The 16,950-nt window shown below is 34.7% G+C and overlaps 1 protein-coding gene across 1 annotated transcript; it reads right to left on the bottom strand.

Moving 5' to 3' along the window:
- Positions 1–964: 964 nt before the first annotated feature.
- LOC132556382 (eukaryotic translation initiation factor 2D-like) lies at positions 965–16,386 on the bottom strand. The gene is made up of 14 exons (XM_060220789.1): positions 16,270–16,386; positions 14,828–15,102; positions 14,225–14,327; positions 13,344–13,451; positions 12,674–13,098; positions 11,629–11,746; positions 11,317–11,362; positions 10,211–10,314; positions 9,258–9,416; positions 8,805–8,894; positions 8,455–8,547; positions 7,796–7,916; positions 5,765–5,939; positions 965–1,773 (listed from the first exon to the last, which is right to left on the bottom strand). Exons 1-14 carry the CDS (start codon positions 16,323–16,325, stop codon positions 1,706–1,708), a joined length of 1,941 nt encoding a protein of 646 aa, XP_060076772.1. The 5' UTR covers positions 16,326–16,386; the 3' UTR covers positions 965–1,705.
- Positions 16,387–16,950: the final 564 nt, after the last annotated feature.

Genomic DNA, 16,950 nt, shown 5'->3' with positions numbered 1-16,950 from the left:
CATTGTGTTAATGTATACCCATGTAGAGCTTGGATATCAACAGATGTCGTTGTAAACTGTAGATCTATTTATGTAGGACAACAACGACATTGTGTTAATGTGTGCCCTTGTAGAGCTTGGATATCAACAGATGTCGTTGTAAGCTGTAGATCTATTTATGTAGGGCAACAATGACATTGTGTTAATGTGTGCCCTTGTAGAGCTTGGATATCAACAGATGTCGTTGTGAACTGTAGATCTATTTATGTAGGACAACAACGACATTGTGTTAATGTGTGCCCTTGTAGAGCTTGGATATCAACAGATGTCGTTGTAAACTGTTGATCTATCTATGTAGGGCAACAATGACATTGTGTTAATGTGTGCCCTTGTAGAGCTTGGATATCAACAGATGTCATTGTAAACTGTAGATCTATTTATGTAGGGCAGCAACGACATTGTGTTAATGTATACCCATGTAAAGCTTAGATAACAACAGATGTCGTTGTAAACTGTAGATCTATTTATGTAGGGCGGCAACGACATTTATTGTGTAAATGTATTCTTTTACAAAGTTTTATTAACAAAAGTTGTCACTCTAGATCTAGTCATGTTTGTTCCTTCTCTATCTTCTATCTACTATGAAACTTACATAGATCAAAGTTTACTCCCGGTAGAGAAAACATGAAATCATTAAAATATAAAGTAACAAAATCGTGTTGTTTTTATTTACATATATATCTCTTCTATTTCATTGAATCAATTTGAAATGTTGCTTTTGACAAATTTTTTCACTTTTACCAAATTCTTTTCCATGAACATCTGAAAAGATTTTATATCTGTTTAACACTAATTACAAAGCAATAAATATTTCATGGCACATTAGCACATGTTTAGTAGTTTGGACAAGGCCATCACCATCACAGATGTGCCCAATGGTTTGGACAAGGCCATCACCATCACAGATGTGCCCAATGGTTTGGACAAGGCCATCACCATCACAGATGTGCCCAATGGTTTGGACAAGGCCATCACCATCACAGATGTGCCCAATGGTTTGGACAAGGCCATCACCATCACAGATGTGCCCAATGGTTTGGACAAGGCCATCACCATCACAGATGTGCCCAATGGTTTGGAGAAGATGTTCACCATCACAGCTGTATTCAGTGGTTTAGAGAAGATGTTCACCATCACAGCTATGTTCAGTAGATTGGAGAAGATGTTCACCATCACAGCTGTGTTCAGTGGTTTGGAGAAGATGTTCACCATCCCAGCTGTATTCAGTGGTTTGGAGAAGATGTTCACCATCACAGCTATGTTCAGTGGTTTGGAGAAGATGTTCACCATCACAGCTGTGTTCAGTGGTTTAGAGAAGATGTTCACCATCACAGCTGTGTTTAGTGGTTTAGAGAAGATGTTCACCATCACAGCTGTGTTTAGTGGTATAGAGAAGATGTTCACCATCACAGCTGTGTTTAGTGGTTTAGAGAAGATGTTCACCATCCCAGCTGTATTCAGTGGTTTGGAGAAGATGTTCACCATCACAGCTATGTTCAGTGGTTTGGAGAAGATGTTCACCATCACAGCTGTGTTCAGTGGTTTGGAGAAGATGTTCACCATCACAGCTGTGCCCAATGGTTTGGAGAAAATGTTCACCATCCCAGCTGTATTCAGTAGATTGGAGAAAATGTTCACCATTAATGTTTAAACCTGTGAACTAAAGTCATTTCTTCTTGTTTTTTGGCATCTTCTCAAGCCCAGTAACATATTTCCTGGGTACTTTATATTTTTCTGAAAAGGAAAACAAAACATTACATGAAATTATGAATAATTACTGACAGAGATTGGCTGAAAACCATTGAAGGAGATTTCAAACCATGTAACTTAAAGTCAGTGTGATTAATACCGATCTTGAAAACAATTGGTAGAAAAATCTGGCAGTATTGCTGGACAAGTGAATTTATGAAGGAAATGAGCACAATGACAAGTATTAATATTGTGGTACGTTCTGTCGAAATTCTTACAGGTGTGTGACAAAAGCTACATGTAGGAGAAAAATATGAAAGCTTCAAACTGGTGATTCTTGAATACATACACTTCAAAGATAAGATGAAATTTGTAAAGATGAATTACATGATAAGTACACTACATGTGGAGATTACAAAGATTCACAAGGTACCATGTGGTTCACAATATATATCAAACTGTATGCAGGCTTTCATCTCAGAATCAATTAAATTTGATCATGCTTGATTGATATAAGATTAAATTTGTATATTTAGGAGACATTACAACCTATATTTGATCAGAAACTATATCAATGCTAAAATTCATACAAGTATAGAGTACTGTATATCATGATTTTTCATGATTTCAACAAATAAGTAAAGTAACAACTCCTCAAGAATGTTGTATCATAAAGTGATAGTTAATGGGAGAATATCAACCTTATTAACCCGCTCTGAAAGGATATCAACCTTATTAACCCGCTCTGAAAGGATATCAACCTTATTAACCAGCTCTGAAAGGATATCAACCTTATTAACCCGCTCTGAAAGGATATCAACCTTATTAACCCGCTCTGAAAGGATATCAACCTTATTAACCTGCTCTGAAAGGATATCAACCTTATTAACCTGCTCTGAGAGGATATCAATCTATCAACTTGCTCTGATAATTGGCAAATCTCATCCAACTAGACTCTTCAAATTAAGGAAAATTTCAATTCACAATAATTTAAACTTTCTGTGCCCACTATATATAATACCACAAACTCATGACTTACCTAGGAGGAGGTCTGCAACAAACTTTACTTGGTTACCCTGCATGAGAACCTGCATGCCCTTGCCTTTCTGTGGGTGTGAATTAACATGTTCACCATCCCACCTGTATTCAGTACATTGGAGAAGATGTTCACCATCTCTAGCTTGTCAATCAAAGTGGCCTACAAGGTATTAAGCAGAATAAATGTTAAGAATGTGTTTGAAGCAACAGACCTCTGGAGCATGTAATAGTGAAATAGAAATCCAATAAAAATATGCTTTTTAATACTGTCTCCAATGTTTCAAGGGCACCATCACTATGATCAGTTTTCATGTATTTGTTTGTAGGGTGGACATTTAGTTGTTTCAATGATTAGAGATTGCAGTTCGAAAAGTCATATAAATTTAATTAACCTAATAACAATTTGATGGATGCAGAATAAAAGCCTCTATACCCATATCTGATATTTGCATACAACACAGTATCAATGACTTGGCTTATGAAATGTACATTTCATATTAATGAAAAGTGATAACTTTTTTATTGAAATGATCAGGCAGACTATTCAATATGTCAACAATATTATATGTAAAATAATTTTGATCAAGTTCTGTATTACAGTCAATTTGGCATTTTACATGTGTTTATGACCTCAATTTCTTTCCATATCACAGATAAGTAGGTTAAAGGTAACTCTGTCATAAAAAATTAGAAGATGTTTCAACTCATTTTGACTGTTTTTGTTCTCCAAGACAAACAGGACAGATCCTATAGTAATTACAGGAATGCTAATTACAATGTCTCTGGTTATAGCAGAACCTAAAGTAATTACAGGAATGCTAACTAGACCAATGTTCACCATCACAGCTGTACCTACAGATGAGTTTCTTAATATTAAGAAATATATGGACAGGTGTCAAGTATTGAAAGCAACTTTCATCAAAATCCAATGAAAATGGACAGATGGAGATATATCACCATCACAGCTGTGAACATTGAACTTGAATGAGGGGCTTATGTACCAAGTATCATGAAGCAAGTTTTAAAGAAATCCCAAATCATTCCTTCAGAAGATATTCTCTGTAAAACATTCAGCCAATCAGATTGCAGCAGCCTCATTAAATATGCACGGAATTTGGCAAACATCGAACTTGAACGAGGGACTTATGTACCAAGTATCATAAGCAAGTTTCATCGAAATCCCATCATTCCTTCTCAAGATATTGCGTGGAAAGCGAAACCGACAGACATGTAAAACATTCAGCCAATCAGATTGCAGCAGCCTCATTAAATATGCGCGGAATTTGGCGAACATCGAACTTGAGCGAGGGACTTATGTACCAAGTATCATAAGCAAGTTTCATCGAAATCCCATCATTCCTTCTCAAGATATCGCGTGGAAAGCGAAACCGACAGACATGAAAAACATTCAGCCAATCAGATTGCAGCAGCCTCATTAAATATGCATGCGGAATTTTGGCGAACATCGAATAATTACTGTCATGTACCAAGTATCATAAGAGGGATTATGTACCAAGTATCATAAGCAAGTTTCATCGAAATCCCATCATTCCTTCTCAAGATATCGCGTGGAAAGCGAGACAGACATGTAAAACATTCAGCCAATCAGATTGCAGCAGCCTCATTAAATATGCCGGTTTGGCGAACATCGAAAGTATCATAAGCAAGTTTCATCGAAATCCCATCATTCCTTCTCAAGATTCGGTGGAAAGCGAACAGACATGTAAAACATTCAGCCAATCAGATTGCAGCAGCCTCATTAAATATGCGCGGAATTTGGCGAACATCGAACTAGAGCGAGGGACTTATGTACCAAGTATCATAAGCAAGTTTCATCGAAATCCCATCATTCCTTCTCAAGATATTTCTGGTGTGTGTAAAAATTCAGCCAATAGATTGCAGCAGCCTCATTAAAAATATTTCAAACATCGAACTTGAAAGCAAGGGACTTATGTACCAAGTATCATTGCTGGACAAGTGAATTTATGAAAGAAATGAGCACAAGCATAGTATTAATATTGTGGTACGTGTTTCATCGAAATCCCATCATTCCTTCTCAAGATATCAAAGAAAACAGACATGAAAACATTCAGCCAATCAGATTGCAGCAGCCTCATAAATGATAAGTATTTGTAAAGATAATTACATGATAAGGAGTGGATTACAAAGATTCACAAGGTACCATGTGGTTCACAATATATATCAAACTGTATGCAGGCTTTCATCTCAGAATCAATTAAATTTGATCATGCTTGATTGATATAAGATTAAATTTGTATATTTAGGAGGCATTACAACATATATTTGATCAGAAACTATATCATTGCTGAAATTCATACAAGTATAGAGTACTGTATATCATGATTTTTCATGATTTCAACAAATAAGTAAAGTAACAACTCCTCAAGAATTTTGTATCATAAAGTGATAGTTAATAGGAGAATATCAACCTTATTAACCCGCTCTGAAAGGATATCAACATTATCAACCTGCTCTGAAAGAATATCAACCTTATTAACCCGCTCTGAAAGGATATCAACATTATCAACCTGCTCTGAAAGGATATCAACCTTATTAACCAGCTCTGAAAGGATATCAACCTTATTAACCCGCTCTGAAAGGATTTCAACCTTATTAACCCGCTCTGAAAGGATATCAACCTTATTAACCCGCTCTGAAAGGATATCAACCTTATTAACCTGCTCTGAAAGGATATCAACCTTATTAACCCTCTCTGAAAGGATATCAACCTTATTAACCCGCTCTGAAAGGATATCAACCTTATTAACCCGCTCTGAAAGGATATCAACCTTATTAACCCGCTCTGAAAGGATATCAACCTTATTAACCTGTTCTGAGAGGATATCAATCTATCAACTTGCTCTGATAATTGGCAAATCTCATCCAACTGGACTCTTCAAATTAAGGAAAAATTCAATTCACAATAATTTAAACTTTCTGTGCCCACTATATATAATACCACAAACTCATGACTTACCTAGGAGGAGGTCTGCAACAAACTTTACTTGGTTACCCTGCATGAGAACCTGCATGCCCTTGCCTTTCTGTGGGTGTGAATTAACACTGGTACTACATGCCACGCCCACCTGTACACGGTGGGCCACATCCGCAGGATCAATACCAAACATCTCTAAATTGTCAATCAAAGTGGCCTACAAGGTATTAAGCAGAATAAATGTTAAGAATGTGTTTGAAGCAACAGACATCTGGAGCATGTAATGGTCACTTCACAAAGGCACTTCATGAAAACTCTGGCTATGATCAGTTTTCATAGGACATTGTAATTTGTATGTACATATATTTGTTTGGAGGGTGGACATTTAGTTGTTCCAATGATTAGAGATTGCAGTTCAAAAAGTCATATAAATTTAATTAACCTAATAACAATTTGATGGACGCAGACTAAAAGCCTCTATACCCATATCTGATATTTGCATACAACACAGTATCAATGACTTGGCTTATGAAATGTACATTTCATATTAATGAAAAGTCATAACTTCTTTATTGAAATGATCAGGCAGACTATTCAATATGTCAACAATATTATATGTAAAATAATTTTGATCAAGTTCTGTATTACAGTCAATTTGGCATTTTACATGTGTTTATGACCTCAATTTCTTTCCTTAGTATCACAGATAAGTAGGTTAAAGGTAACTCTGTCATAAAAAATTACGAAGTATAGTAATTCAACTCATTTTGACTGTTTCTTTGTTCTCCAAGACAAACAGGACAGATCCTATAGTAATTACAGGAATGCTAATTACAATGTCTCTGGTTATAGCAGAACCTAAAGTAATTACAGGAATGCTAATTACAATGTCTCTAGTTATAGTAGAACCTTAAGTAATTACAGGAATGCTAATTACAATGTCTCTAGTTATAGTAGAACCTAAAGTAATTACAGGAATGCTAATTACAATGTCTCTAGTTTAGTAGAACCTTAAGTAATTACAGGAATGCTAATTACAATGTCTCTGGTTATAGTAGAACCTAAAGTAATTACAGGAATGCTAATTACAATGTCTCTAGTTATAGTAGAACCTAAAGTAATTATAGGCATGCTAATTGCAATGTCTCTAGTTTAGTAGAACCTAAAGTAATTACAGGAATGCTAATTACAATGTCTCTGGTTTAGTAGAACCTAAAGTAATTACAGGAATGCTGATTACAATGTCTCTGGTTATAGTAGAACCTAAAGTAATTACAGGAATGCTAATTACAATGTCTCTAGTTTAGTAGAACCTAAAGTAATTACAGGAATGCTAATTACAATGTCTCTAGTTTAGTAGAACCTGAAGTAATTACAGGAATGCTGATTACAATGTCTCTGGTTTAGTAGAACCTAAAGTAATTACAGGAATGCTAATTACAATGTCTCTAGTTTAGTAGAACCTTAAGTAATTACAGGAATGCTAATTACAATGTCTCTAGTTTAGTAGAACCTAAAGTAATTACAGGAATGCTAATTACAATGTCTCTAGTTTAGTAGAACCTAAAGTAATTACAGGAATGCTAATTACAATGTCTCTGGTTTAGTAGAACCTAAAGTAATTACAGGAATGCTGATTACAATGTCTCTGGTTATAGTAGAACCTAAAGTAATTACAGGAATGCTAATTACAATGTCTCTAGTTTAGTAGAACCTAAAGTAATTACAGGAATGCTAATTACAATGTCTCTAGTTTAGTAGAACCTGAAGTAATTACAGGAATGCTGATTACAATGTCTCTGGTTTAGTAGAACCTAAAGTAATTACAGGAATGCTAATTACAATGTCTCTAGTTTAGTAGAACCTTAAGTAATTACAGGAATGCTAATTACAATGTCTCTAGTTTAGTAGAACCTAAAGTAATTACAGGAATGCTAATTACAATGTCTCTAGTTTAGTAGAACCTAAAGTAATTACAGGAATGCTAATTACAATGTCTCTGGTTTAGTAGAACCTTACATAATTACAGGAATGCTAATTACAATGTGTCTAGTTATCACTGATCTAACTCACCTTTTTGTTACTGGCTCGCTGTTCTACTGTTATTTTGATTGGCTCTATTTTTCCTTTTGATATGACAGCTGGTTTTCCTGGGTATGTCACACTAAAGGCTGGCTGTGCTTTACTCAACACCCTGGTAAACAGTTAATAATTCTATTTATAGAGTCTGATAAAATCAAAGTTCCAGATGAAAATAAAAACCTGACAAGATCATTGTGTACAGTTTTATAGTCTTATTCATCTCAGCATTCCATTCAACTTTAAAAAGAATGATTAAACTAGAAAGTTTAAAATGAAAAAAACCAAATGACATCAGAGTTCACATTTCAACAGCTTGGAAACAGAAGATATGTAAACTAACAGTTAAAGGTTTCATTTAAATAGCTCAGTGAAAGCACATTTAACAATAAAACAAAAAATGGTGAAACCAAGAACAATAAACTTTTCATTTGATTTTGTGAAATTTGTGTAAATTTGCAGGTAAGTGGAAATAGACTGCAGAAAGCTAAGTTACATTTTCAATGTAGCCTTGTGCATTTAGTAAACATTTCAAATCCACAAGACCATGGCTGTGATTCCTGAATTTTCAAATGAGAAATTCAATCTTTCTTGATTGAAATTTGGGCTAATTAATAAACTCCCACTTCACAAAGTCTTTATTCTCTACTAACTTAGAGATGACGTCTTCCCAGGTCATATAGAGGGTGTTGCCCTCCCCTCTGTTCAACACGATGTCCGCTAAATGTGGGTCGAGCTGGATATTCCTACAATAAAATCAAGATCTATCATTAGAACTCCAAGGCCTGTATACTGAAGCAATGATAACTAGTAAAACCAACAATAAACAGTACTTATAAATAGGCCAACATATATTGGATGTAATTAAAGAATGCTATCTCTTCTAAAATATTCACTGTGTATCTACAGTTTACTTATCAATATGATGAAAGAAACCAAGAAATTATTTGCAATTACAATTACAATTTCGATTTTTTACTCAAATTTTGCTAGACAGGACAACCTGTTATCGTTCTCGTCCTGAAGATTGTTGTCCCTGACATAATCTGTTATCACATTCCTCATCTCCCGTACTGTCAGTGTACTTCCTTTACTGAAACAGCAGAAAAAACAAAGAGTTATAATGTACAGTGGTGTCAGAACCATATTGAACACTAGGTAAAATTTAGGAGTGAAATCGAGACCAGCTACTGTTACTCGTTTTCTGATCACAATTTCATATTCTGCATAAAAATTTTGTGTTAAATCTTTTTAGGTGTAAAAGCTGGTAATAAACTGATGTTCTTTTAATACCAGTGTTTATAACATTTTTATTTCTATAATCAGTGATATCCTGCTGCAAATGATTGATGAAATTGACAATGATTTCAAAAGTATAATCAGCAATTAACACAATTTGATAGACCAGTCTAAACTTAATACAACTCTACCAGAATACTTGTTGTATATATATTACCTGTAACCATAGGGTTTGACAAGGTGTACTAAAGCTGATGGGATGGAAAACATTTCCGTAATAGTAGGGGTTCGGAATGACTCTGCACCATCACGTCCACCTTTGTCAGTAGCCTCACTCTGAGAACATTCCAGATCTGAAGGGGTGAGTTCTTTAAGGCTGAAGACAGATTTACGACAGAATCAAAGTACTGATATCACTGAAGGGCTACACATGTTGATAATATTTACTATTAATGTTGTAACTATAAATGTGAGATATCATCCATCATATATAAAACAATCAATTTAATAGAAGATGACTATTAATGGACAAATTTGAAAATTTTAATACATTTCCCATCAAATACCTTTACCATTGTCTACATATACAAACCTGTGGTGTGACTTGTCTATATATACATAAACTGGGTGTGACTTGTCTATATATACTTACCCTGGGTGCGACATGTCTGTGTCAATAAATACATGTATATACCCTGGGTGTGACTTGTCTGTGTCTATATATACATACACCGGGTGTGACTTGTCTATACATACTTACCCTGGGTGCGACATGTCTGTGTCAATAAATACATGTATATACCCTGGGTGTGACTTGTCTGTGTCTATATATACATACACTGGGTGTGACTTGTCTATATATACTTACCCTGGGTGTGACATGTCTGTGTCAATAAATACATGTATATACCCTGGGTGTGACTTGTCTGTGTCTATATATACATACCTTGGGTGTGACCTGTCTATATAAACATAACATGGATGTGACTTTTCTGTGTCTGTATATACATACCCTGGGTGTGACCTGTCTGTATATACATACCCTGGGTGTGACCTGTCTATATATTCATACTCTGGGTGTAACTTGTCTGTGTCTATATATACTTACCCTTGGTGTGACCTGTCTATATATATACATACCATGGGTATGACCTGTCTATATATACTTACCCTTGGTGTGACTTGTCTATGCTTACAATAGAGTCTACTCCTTTATTTAATTCCTTTACAACAATGTAGCCTTCCTTTTCTTTTTGTTTTAGAAACTTTGATAACTATAATGTAAGAAATGAGATAATGAAGATATACACATACTGTAGGGGCTTCAGCACATGCAAATTTTATATCTGGTACATTAAGAACCTGATTCTTGTCAGTATTTTAACTTTCAACATTAGCTTTATAAACAAGCAGATAAATACATATAAAATCGCATCAATAGAGATATACAGTGCTCAACAGCGACATGTGCAAATAGGCAGAACAATATTTGCTCATCCTATGTCAATGAGAAACATATTTGTTTATTGTATCTTATAACTGCAAATATTGAATTAAAACAATAATTATACACTAAGAAACCACAACTTCATGTCATTATGATAAAGTCTACCCAGGTCGGACAATGTTGATTGAGAAATACCAGAGAGGAAATATAGACTTCATCAAAAAAGTGATTTGATGATATCAAAAGTATACAGTGTTTTAAAGAGATTGGTCTGAAACTATAGCTTTGACAAGATAAAGATTTTCAAAATGGAAAAAGCAAAGGGCAATAACTCTTCTAAAAATTGTTTACTCAACATGTCATTAAGAAAAGCACAATCTTATACTAAGGTTTAAAAGCCTCTCAAAAAAATGGTGTAAAAGAAAAATAAAGAGGGGATCTAGAAAAAAGACAACTTTTCAAAAAATGTTTAATCAAACTGTGATCCAGGATGATAAAATTATGCATGAGATGAATTAAAATAAGGTACTGTCTCCAGACTTCATTAAGATTATAAAAAACAAGGGGCAGCAACTCTGCCAAATATAGCTAAATCAAACTGTGGTTAAGAATGACACACTGAAATGTCTTGGTGATTAATTTAAGCTTAACAAGTCTGAAAATCATGAGTTGATAATTCAGGACATCAGTATGTGACACAGCAGGAAGAAACAGGCATGGATAACATTAACTATCTCCTTCTCATTAAACGATGGTGAGTTAATTAAACAATAAATAATTAATAATCAAAGAGATATTATTCAGAAATAAATAATTCTGTTTTACCTACCTTTTTATAACTAGACTTTTTTATATCTAAACTTTTCCCTGCTGGGCTGTTAAAATTCAAAATTAAAATACATATAAGTAAATTGAATTGAAACAAGAATTGCATTCAATTACTTAACAATTATTCTGTGAAACATAATTTTTATAAATTGTCAAAAACTCAAGACATTATCAAAAGGAGAGTATGTGTTGATGATAGATGGTGAGGATGGGGAGGTCATACATCTTTCTAAAAATTACCAGTAGGAGAGTATATGTTGACGATAGAAAGCACTAGTGAGGATGGGCAGGTCAGATTTCTTTATAAACATACCAGTAGGAGAGTATGTGTTGACGATAGAAGGCACTAGTGAGGATGGGCAGGTCAGATTTCTTCACCGAGGCTTTTACAGCACATTTAAAGCATTTGTCCAGCATAGTGTCTACCTCATCTATATAAAAACAAAAGTCTTTGATGAAGGACTACAACATCTTTCCAGGTAGAAACTACATTTCTTTCATATGACAACACCATACACTGGTTCATCAAAAACCTGTAATTTGGAACGTAATTATGATTTAATCTGTAATAATGTAATTCAGACAGAAAAGCTGTAATTTAAAATGAAAAAGTTGTAACTAGGAATTATTGCCATTTTTAATTACAGGTTTCAGCCCAAATTGCATGATAACAGATTAAATTACAATTTTTGGCCCAAATATCACTGGTGACATATAGAGAATGGTAAAGTCCTGATGCAGTAACATTCAAAATTCAAATTGCAAAATCACAAACTTACAAAAATATACAGGATTATTTCAAATAATAACTGCATTATACACATATGAATATTAAGATTTTTTCCATATATAATCACGTAACTTGTACATAGAGATAACGTGCCGGTCTTATATATATGTAAAGAAGATGCCTTCACTGCTAAATACTGTGCACTAGAGTAAGTGTACCCAGTATGTTACAACACAGCTGTGAAGTACTAAAACATACTGTATATATGGTACAAGTTTGGTCGTATGTTTTCATCATCATTGTGTGTAGCTTCTGTGGTTATAGCCTTGACCTTAAATCACGACCTTGACATTCAACAGGAGGAATCCACAGATTAGTTGTAACATCTGAATCAGGGACATGTAGAGTCAACAGATGGACAGACCAGAGATGTATCTATTATCCATGTATCAGACCTCCCTCGACAGACTGATACAGATGGGATACTCACAAAAGTCTTTCCAAAAGCAGATCGACATACGATGTTGAGCGATGAATATTATTAAATCTACGATTCAGAATAATTAACTGATTTTAAAACTAACTGTAGACATTGTATAACCATATTACTATTGGGAAAACAACTTACCAACAGACATGGAAACATCTGGAACACCAGCTGTAACTTCAGTACTGTCACCATGGTTACCACTTGGTGCAGATTCAGCACCGTTACCACAGTAGTCAGAGCGTACAGATTCAGATCTGTTCCCCTGGTTGTCAGGTAATGTAGACTTATCAACATTGTCCTCTATACACACAGATCTCATGTGTTCCTCAGTCTCTCCAACTTCATCTCTAGTCTCAGTAGCAGGGTAAGTCTGGGAGGTCTCATCTGATGACCCATCACCAGGGGTACTATCCGTCCCTGCCCCCGGGGCAGAATCCTTCCCTGCCACATCCCCATCCCCCGGGGAACAATCCTTCCCTGCTCCTCCTTCAGCATCGATGTTAATATCCTTCACAGCATCTACATCGGGAATGAGTGGTGGCTGTGACTTGTCTCCAAAAGCCCTATTTAATGTACACAATGTATATTCATAAATTGGGTTTATTTATTATCAAAGTTATAAGATAGCTAACTTTATTTTCAACTTCAATTTAATGAAATGTTTCCAATACAGTGTATAAACAAATCCAAACTTTCAATATCTAGACTTACAATTGTCTGAAGACAAAGAACCTGTGCTCATACTTTATCATCATTGTACACGTTTCAGAGTTAAATGACTTATTTAAAATATTTTATCAACACTTACCAGAGCTCATCTCCAAGTATGTGTACAAACTGCACTCCCTTTCCTCGCATTCCTGAGTCAAACATATCTGACCCTGACAGAGCCATCTTTCCCACAGCCACTGGTGCACTAAAGAAATCAGACAGACACTTATATCAAGCCTGTTACTAACAGATATTCCTTGCTACCTCAATTGAACATTTTTCTTTTAATAGAATTATATAACAATGTTTGGTTAAAATTTCTTTGTCTTTACTGAAGGAGTAGAATTTTAAGTATTTAATCTTTATTCCTTGTAATTCCTTGTAATTGTATCCTGTCTTTGCAATGACAAGGTGGCTGCACCCTCAACTGATATGAAAATGATTTCTTCAAAGGGATATTCAGTACAAGTTTGGATTTCATAAAAATCTTTTAAAGAAAATGTTCAAAATTATCATCTGAAGTTCTTATGGAAATTGTACACCTCAATTTACCATTTAAATAAACAAATGGTATTCAATTTTAAATTCTTAATATATTTGACTAGAACCATATACAACTGTTTGCACAACCCTGATTGCGCCATAACAGTTTTAACTTGTGATTAGCTGAACAGAACAATATATTTTTGCAGATCATAAAATCAACAGAAAATATGCCTAATTAATTGCAGTAAAATTACAACCCAGTAGAAATTTTTGAGAACAGCATACACACTTGTGTGTTTACCACAAACTCAAATCCATTGAGAGAGAAAAACATTGACCAAGAATCCATTCTACAAGGTATAAGCTGGGTTACTTTTGGGACAATCATAATTGAACTAAATGTGGATAGGTGATTAATGACGACACTAACACATATTTGTCTGACATTGGTCATACAGTATATCAGTTTCTTTGAATTCTAATATGACCTACAGGTTGCCATTCAGCTTTACTGCACATGTGTCCCCCTTCCTGATTTGTTTGAATGTTGATGGAGTTATCTCCCCTTGAACTATAACTCCAGGCAGCATTAGATCTGAAATACAACAGATCGCAATGTAAAAGCATACTTTTATGTTACCAGACATTTCTCATAATTTTGTTTAATATGAGTATGATTCAAATAATCAACAAATATTTATTTTTGAATAATTATAATTGGTAAGAGAAACAGTTAATACAATATTAATCAGTATTTAACAACTTTACAAAGTTATTTCAAGATTTTATGAACCATCTAATGTGCATCAATAGTTTACAGAATTCAACAATTGGAAAATATTGAATAGCTTGTGAAATAAACACTAACTGATCAAGACAAGTTAATTGGTTAATCAAGTCTCAGATTCAACAGAAATTCTGACCCAATGATCATCATCATCATCATCATCATGTTATCAAGGCAGCTGCTCCTCACAGCAAATCAAACAATTACACAATTACTCAAGTGTTCATCCCAGAAGTTTAAAATCTGATCAAATGATTACTTGGTTCTTTTTCCTCTCAGAAAATGTGGTTATAAGATCACATACTTACCAGCCCCTCCTAGAAATTTTTTGTGTAGCTGCGGCCAAGTTGTTAGTGTAAACACCATCTGAGGAAATCTCCAGAGTGTGTAAACTGTTGGGTAAAGTTGTCTATCGAGTTCTAAAACCACAGGGTTCTTTGCCACACTGTAGATTATACCAGTATCACCAGAATATGTGTAAATCTTTGTTACTGTCATTTCTTCCTTGGCAGGAACAATTTGTGTCAAGTCATCTGCTGTCAAAGTGGGAAAACTTGACCCTATACTGGCACGTAGCTTTTTCCTGTATTAATAAAGCGTATAAGACGATAGTATATTTATTGCTTTCTGAAAAATAGTAATCTTCACAAGCTGGGCTGACATTTGAGCTCAGAACAACCAATGAAAATTATATGTGTATTGGTATACCATGTATGTAGAAGAGAGACATTACACATGTGATGTGGATACCATGTATGTACAGGAGACATTACACATGTGATGTGTATACCACATATGTACAGGAGACATTACACATGTGATGTGTGTATACCATATATGTACAAGAAACATTACACATGTGACTGTAAAATCTGGAAATCAAACCACAACTAATCACTGCTAAGGGTTATTCTGTGTATCTATTAAGAATCCATTTCATCAACATCAATACTCCAGGGGTTATGCTCTCTGCATCCCTGGACACGACATGGCAGAATTGAAAGTTCCATGTATGACACCTTTTGGATAAGATGAAAAGGTTGATCCTATGATGTACATTAAACAAATCTTGAGGTTGTTTAACAATATATTGTAATGCGAATATGGGTTGAAGTAATTTCTTTTCACAAACTTTGTCATGCTTCATCCCAGCAACCTACCAGCCAAAATAACAGGATACTTTGCCAGTTGGATAGTGAGAATATTTGTTAAAATGGAAAAGTTGATGCTGGGAGACAGACAGAGTGACGATGGACACCACACTACAGCATAAGCTCACTTGGCCCTTTCAGTTATGTAAGCTTAAAGTATAACAATCTTACTATAATTCAAACCTTATAATACAAGTTGCTTAAAATCTACTCAGAAATATTACCTACACTATGATATTAACCCTGTTGTGTTATGTCATTGAAAATATCTGCTATTTCTTGGCATTTGATTAATCAATCCATGAATTTTGTTTTAATTTAAATAATCTTGATGACAAATGGAAACACAAGACAACCATTCACACTTTAAAAAAGGCTCAAGCTTACTGGATTTACAAAGCTTTAAATATTTTCCGAATTTCCCCTGAATTTCACAGAATTAGCAGACATGTTGGATTACCATACACTAGTCTACGCTGGAATTATTCTAACGTTCCATCGGCTTTTTTAAAAATCGGTCTGGAGTCGATTTTAATTTTACCGAACGTTTCATCCGTCGAAACAGGTTACGCGATATCATTTCACATAAATAAACTTACCTATCGGAGCCTTTGATTGCTGTCTGTGTTTTAACTCTAAATGGTTTTTGAAACATATTGAATATAATTTTAGTTTTCCGGAGTATGCTATCGATGAAACGACAATGCGACACTTATCATTTATACACGTGTCGGAAAGTGCAAGCACAGTTTCTATTAAAAACGACCTGTCAGATTGTGCAACTTCCGGTTAGTGGTTCGCGTTCGATACAAACGTTTTGGTGCCTTCGCGCCATCTCATCGTTTGACGTTGATTGTTGTCACTCATGATCATGATCAGGACGGCAGTTAACTCTCGTGGATATTGTAATTCAACGGGTAAGTGGTTTTGTGGTTTACGCGTGCATTTTCATTTAAGATCTTACTGTCATGACACAAAACGGAACTGATTCCAGACAACTGAATATCGAATTTAAAGATTCATTGATAATGCAGTTTGCGATTGTCAGCTGATTATGTTTTTCATTTTTAGATTCGTTAGCAGTTTTTCCTGCAGACTTCTTGCCTCAGTCAGTAATTTAGCACAAATTTATATGAAATAATTTAATGGAATTTTCATTTTATTATCAATATGGATTCCAAATTTGATGTATTTACGCACATTGCAGTATTTCAAAGAGCAGAAACGTTAACGTCTTGGGACTAAAAAAGAGAAAAGGGTCACATTTCATCAGTGAACAC

The sequence above is a fragment of the Ylistrum balloti genome, unplaced genomic scaffold, assembly GCF_031769215.1.
Source record: "Ylistrum balloti isolate Yb309-2 unplaced genomic scaffold, AGI_CSIRO_Ybal_v1 Utg369650, whole genome shotgun sequence".
NCBI classification, from domain to species: domain Eukaryota; kingdom Metazoa; phylum Mollusca; class Bivalvia; order Pectinida; family Pectinidae; genus Ylistrum; species Ylistrum balloti.
This window is presented reverse-complemented; position numbering and strand designations above follow the sequence as displayed.

Bases quoted from the DNA above. Each gene is read 5' to 3' on its own strand.
- LOC132556382 (XM_060220789.1), bottom strand. From the start codon at position 16,325: ATGTTTCAAAAACCATTTAGAGTTAAAACACAGACAGCAATCAAAGGC. The intron at 8,895-9,257 runs GTAATATATATA...CTGCTGTTTCAG, and splicing joins GTCAAACCCTATGGTTACAG to TAAAGGAAGTACACTGACAG. The intron at 1,774-5,764 runs GTAAGTCATGAG...TTTCCTTTTCAG, and splicing joins TGTTGCAGACCTCCTCCTAG to AAAAATATAAAGTACCCAGG.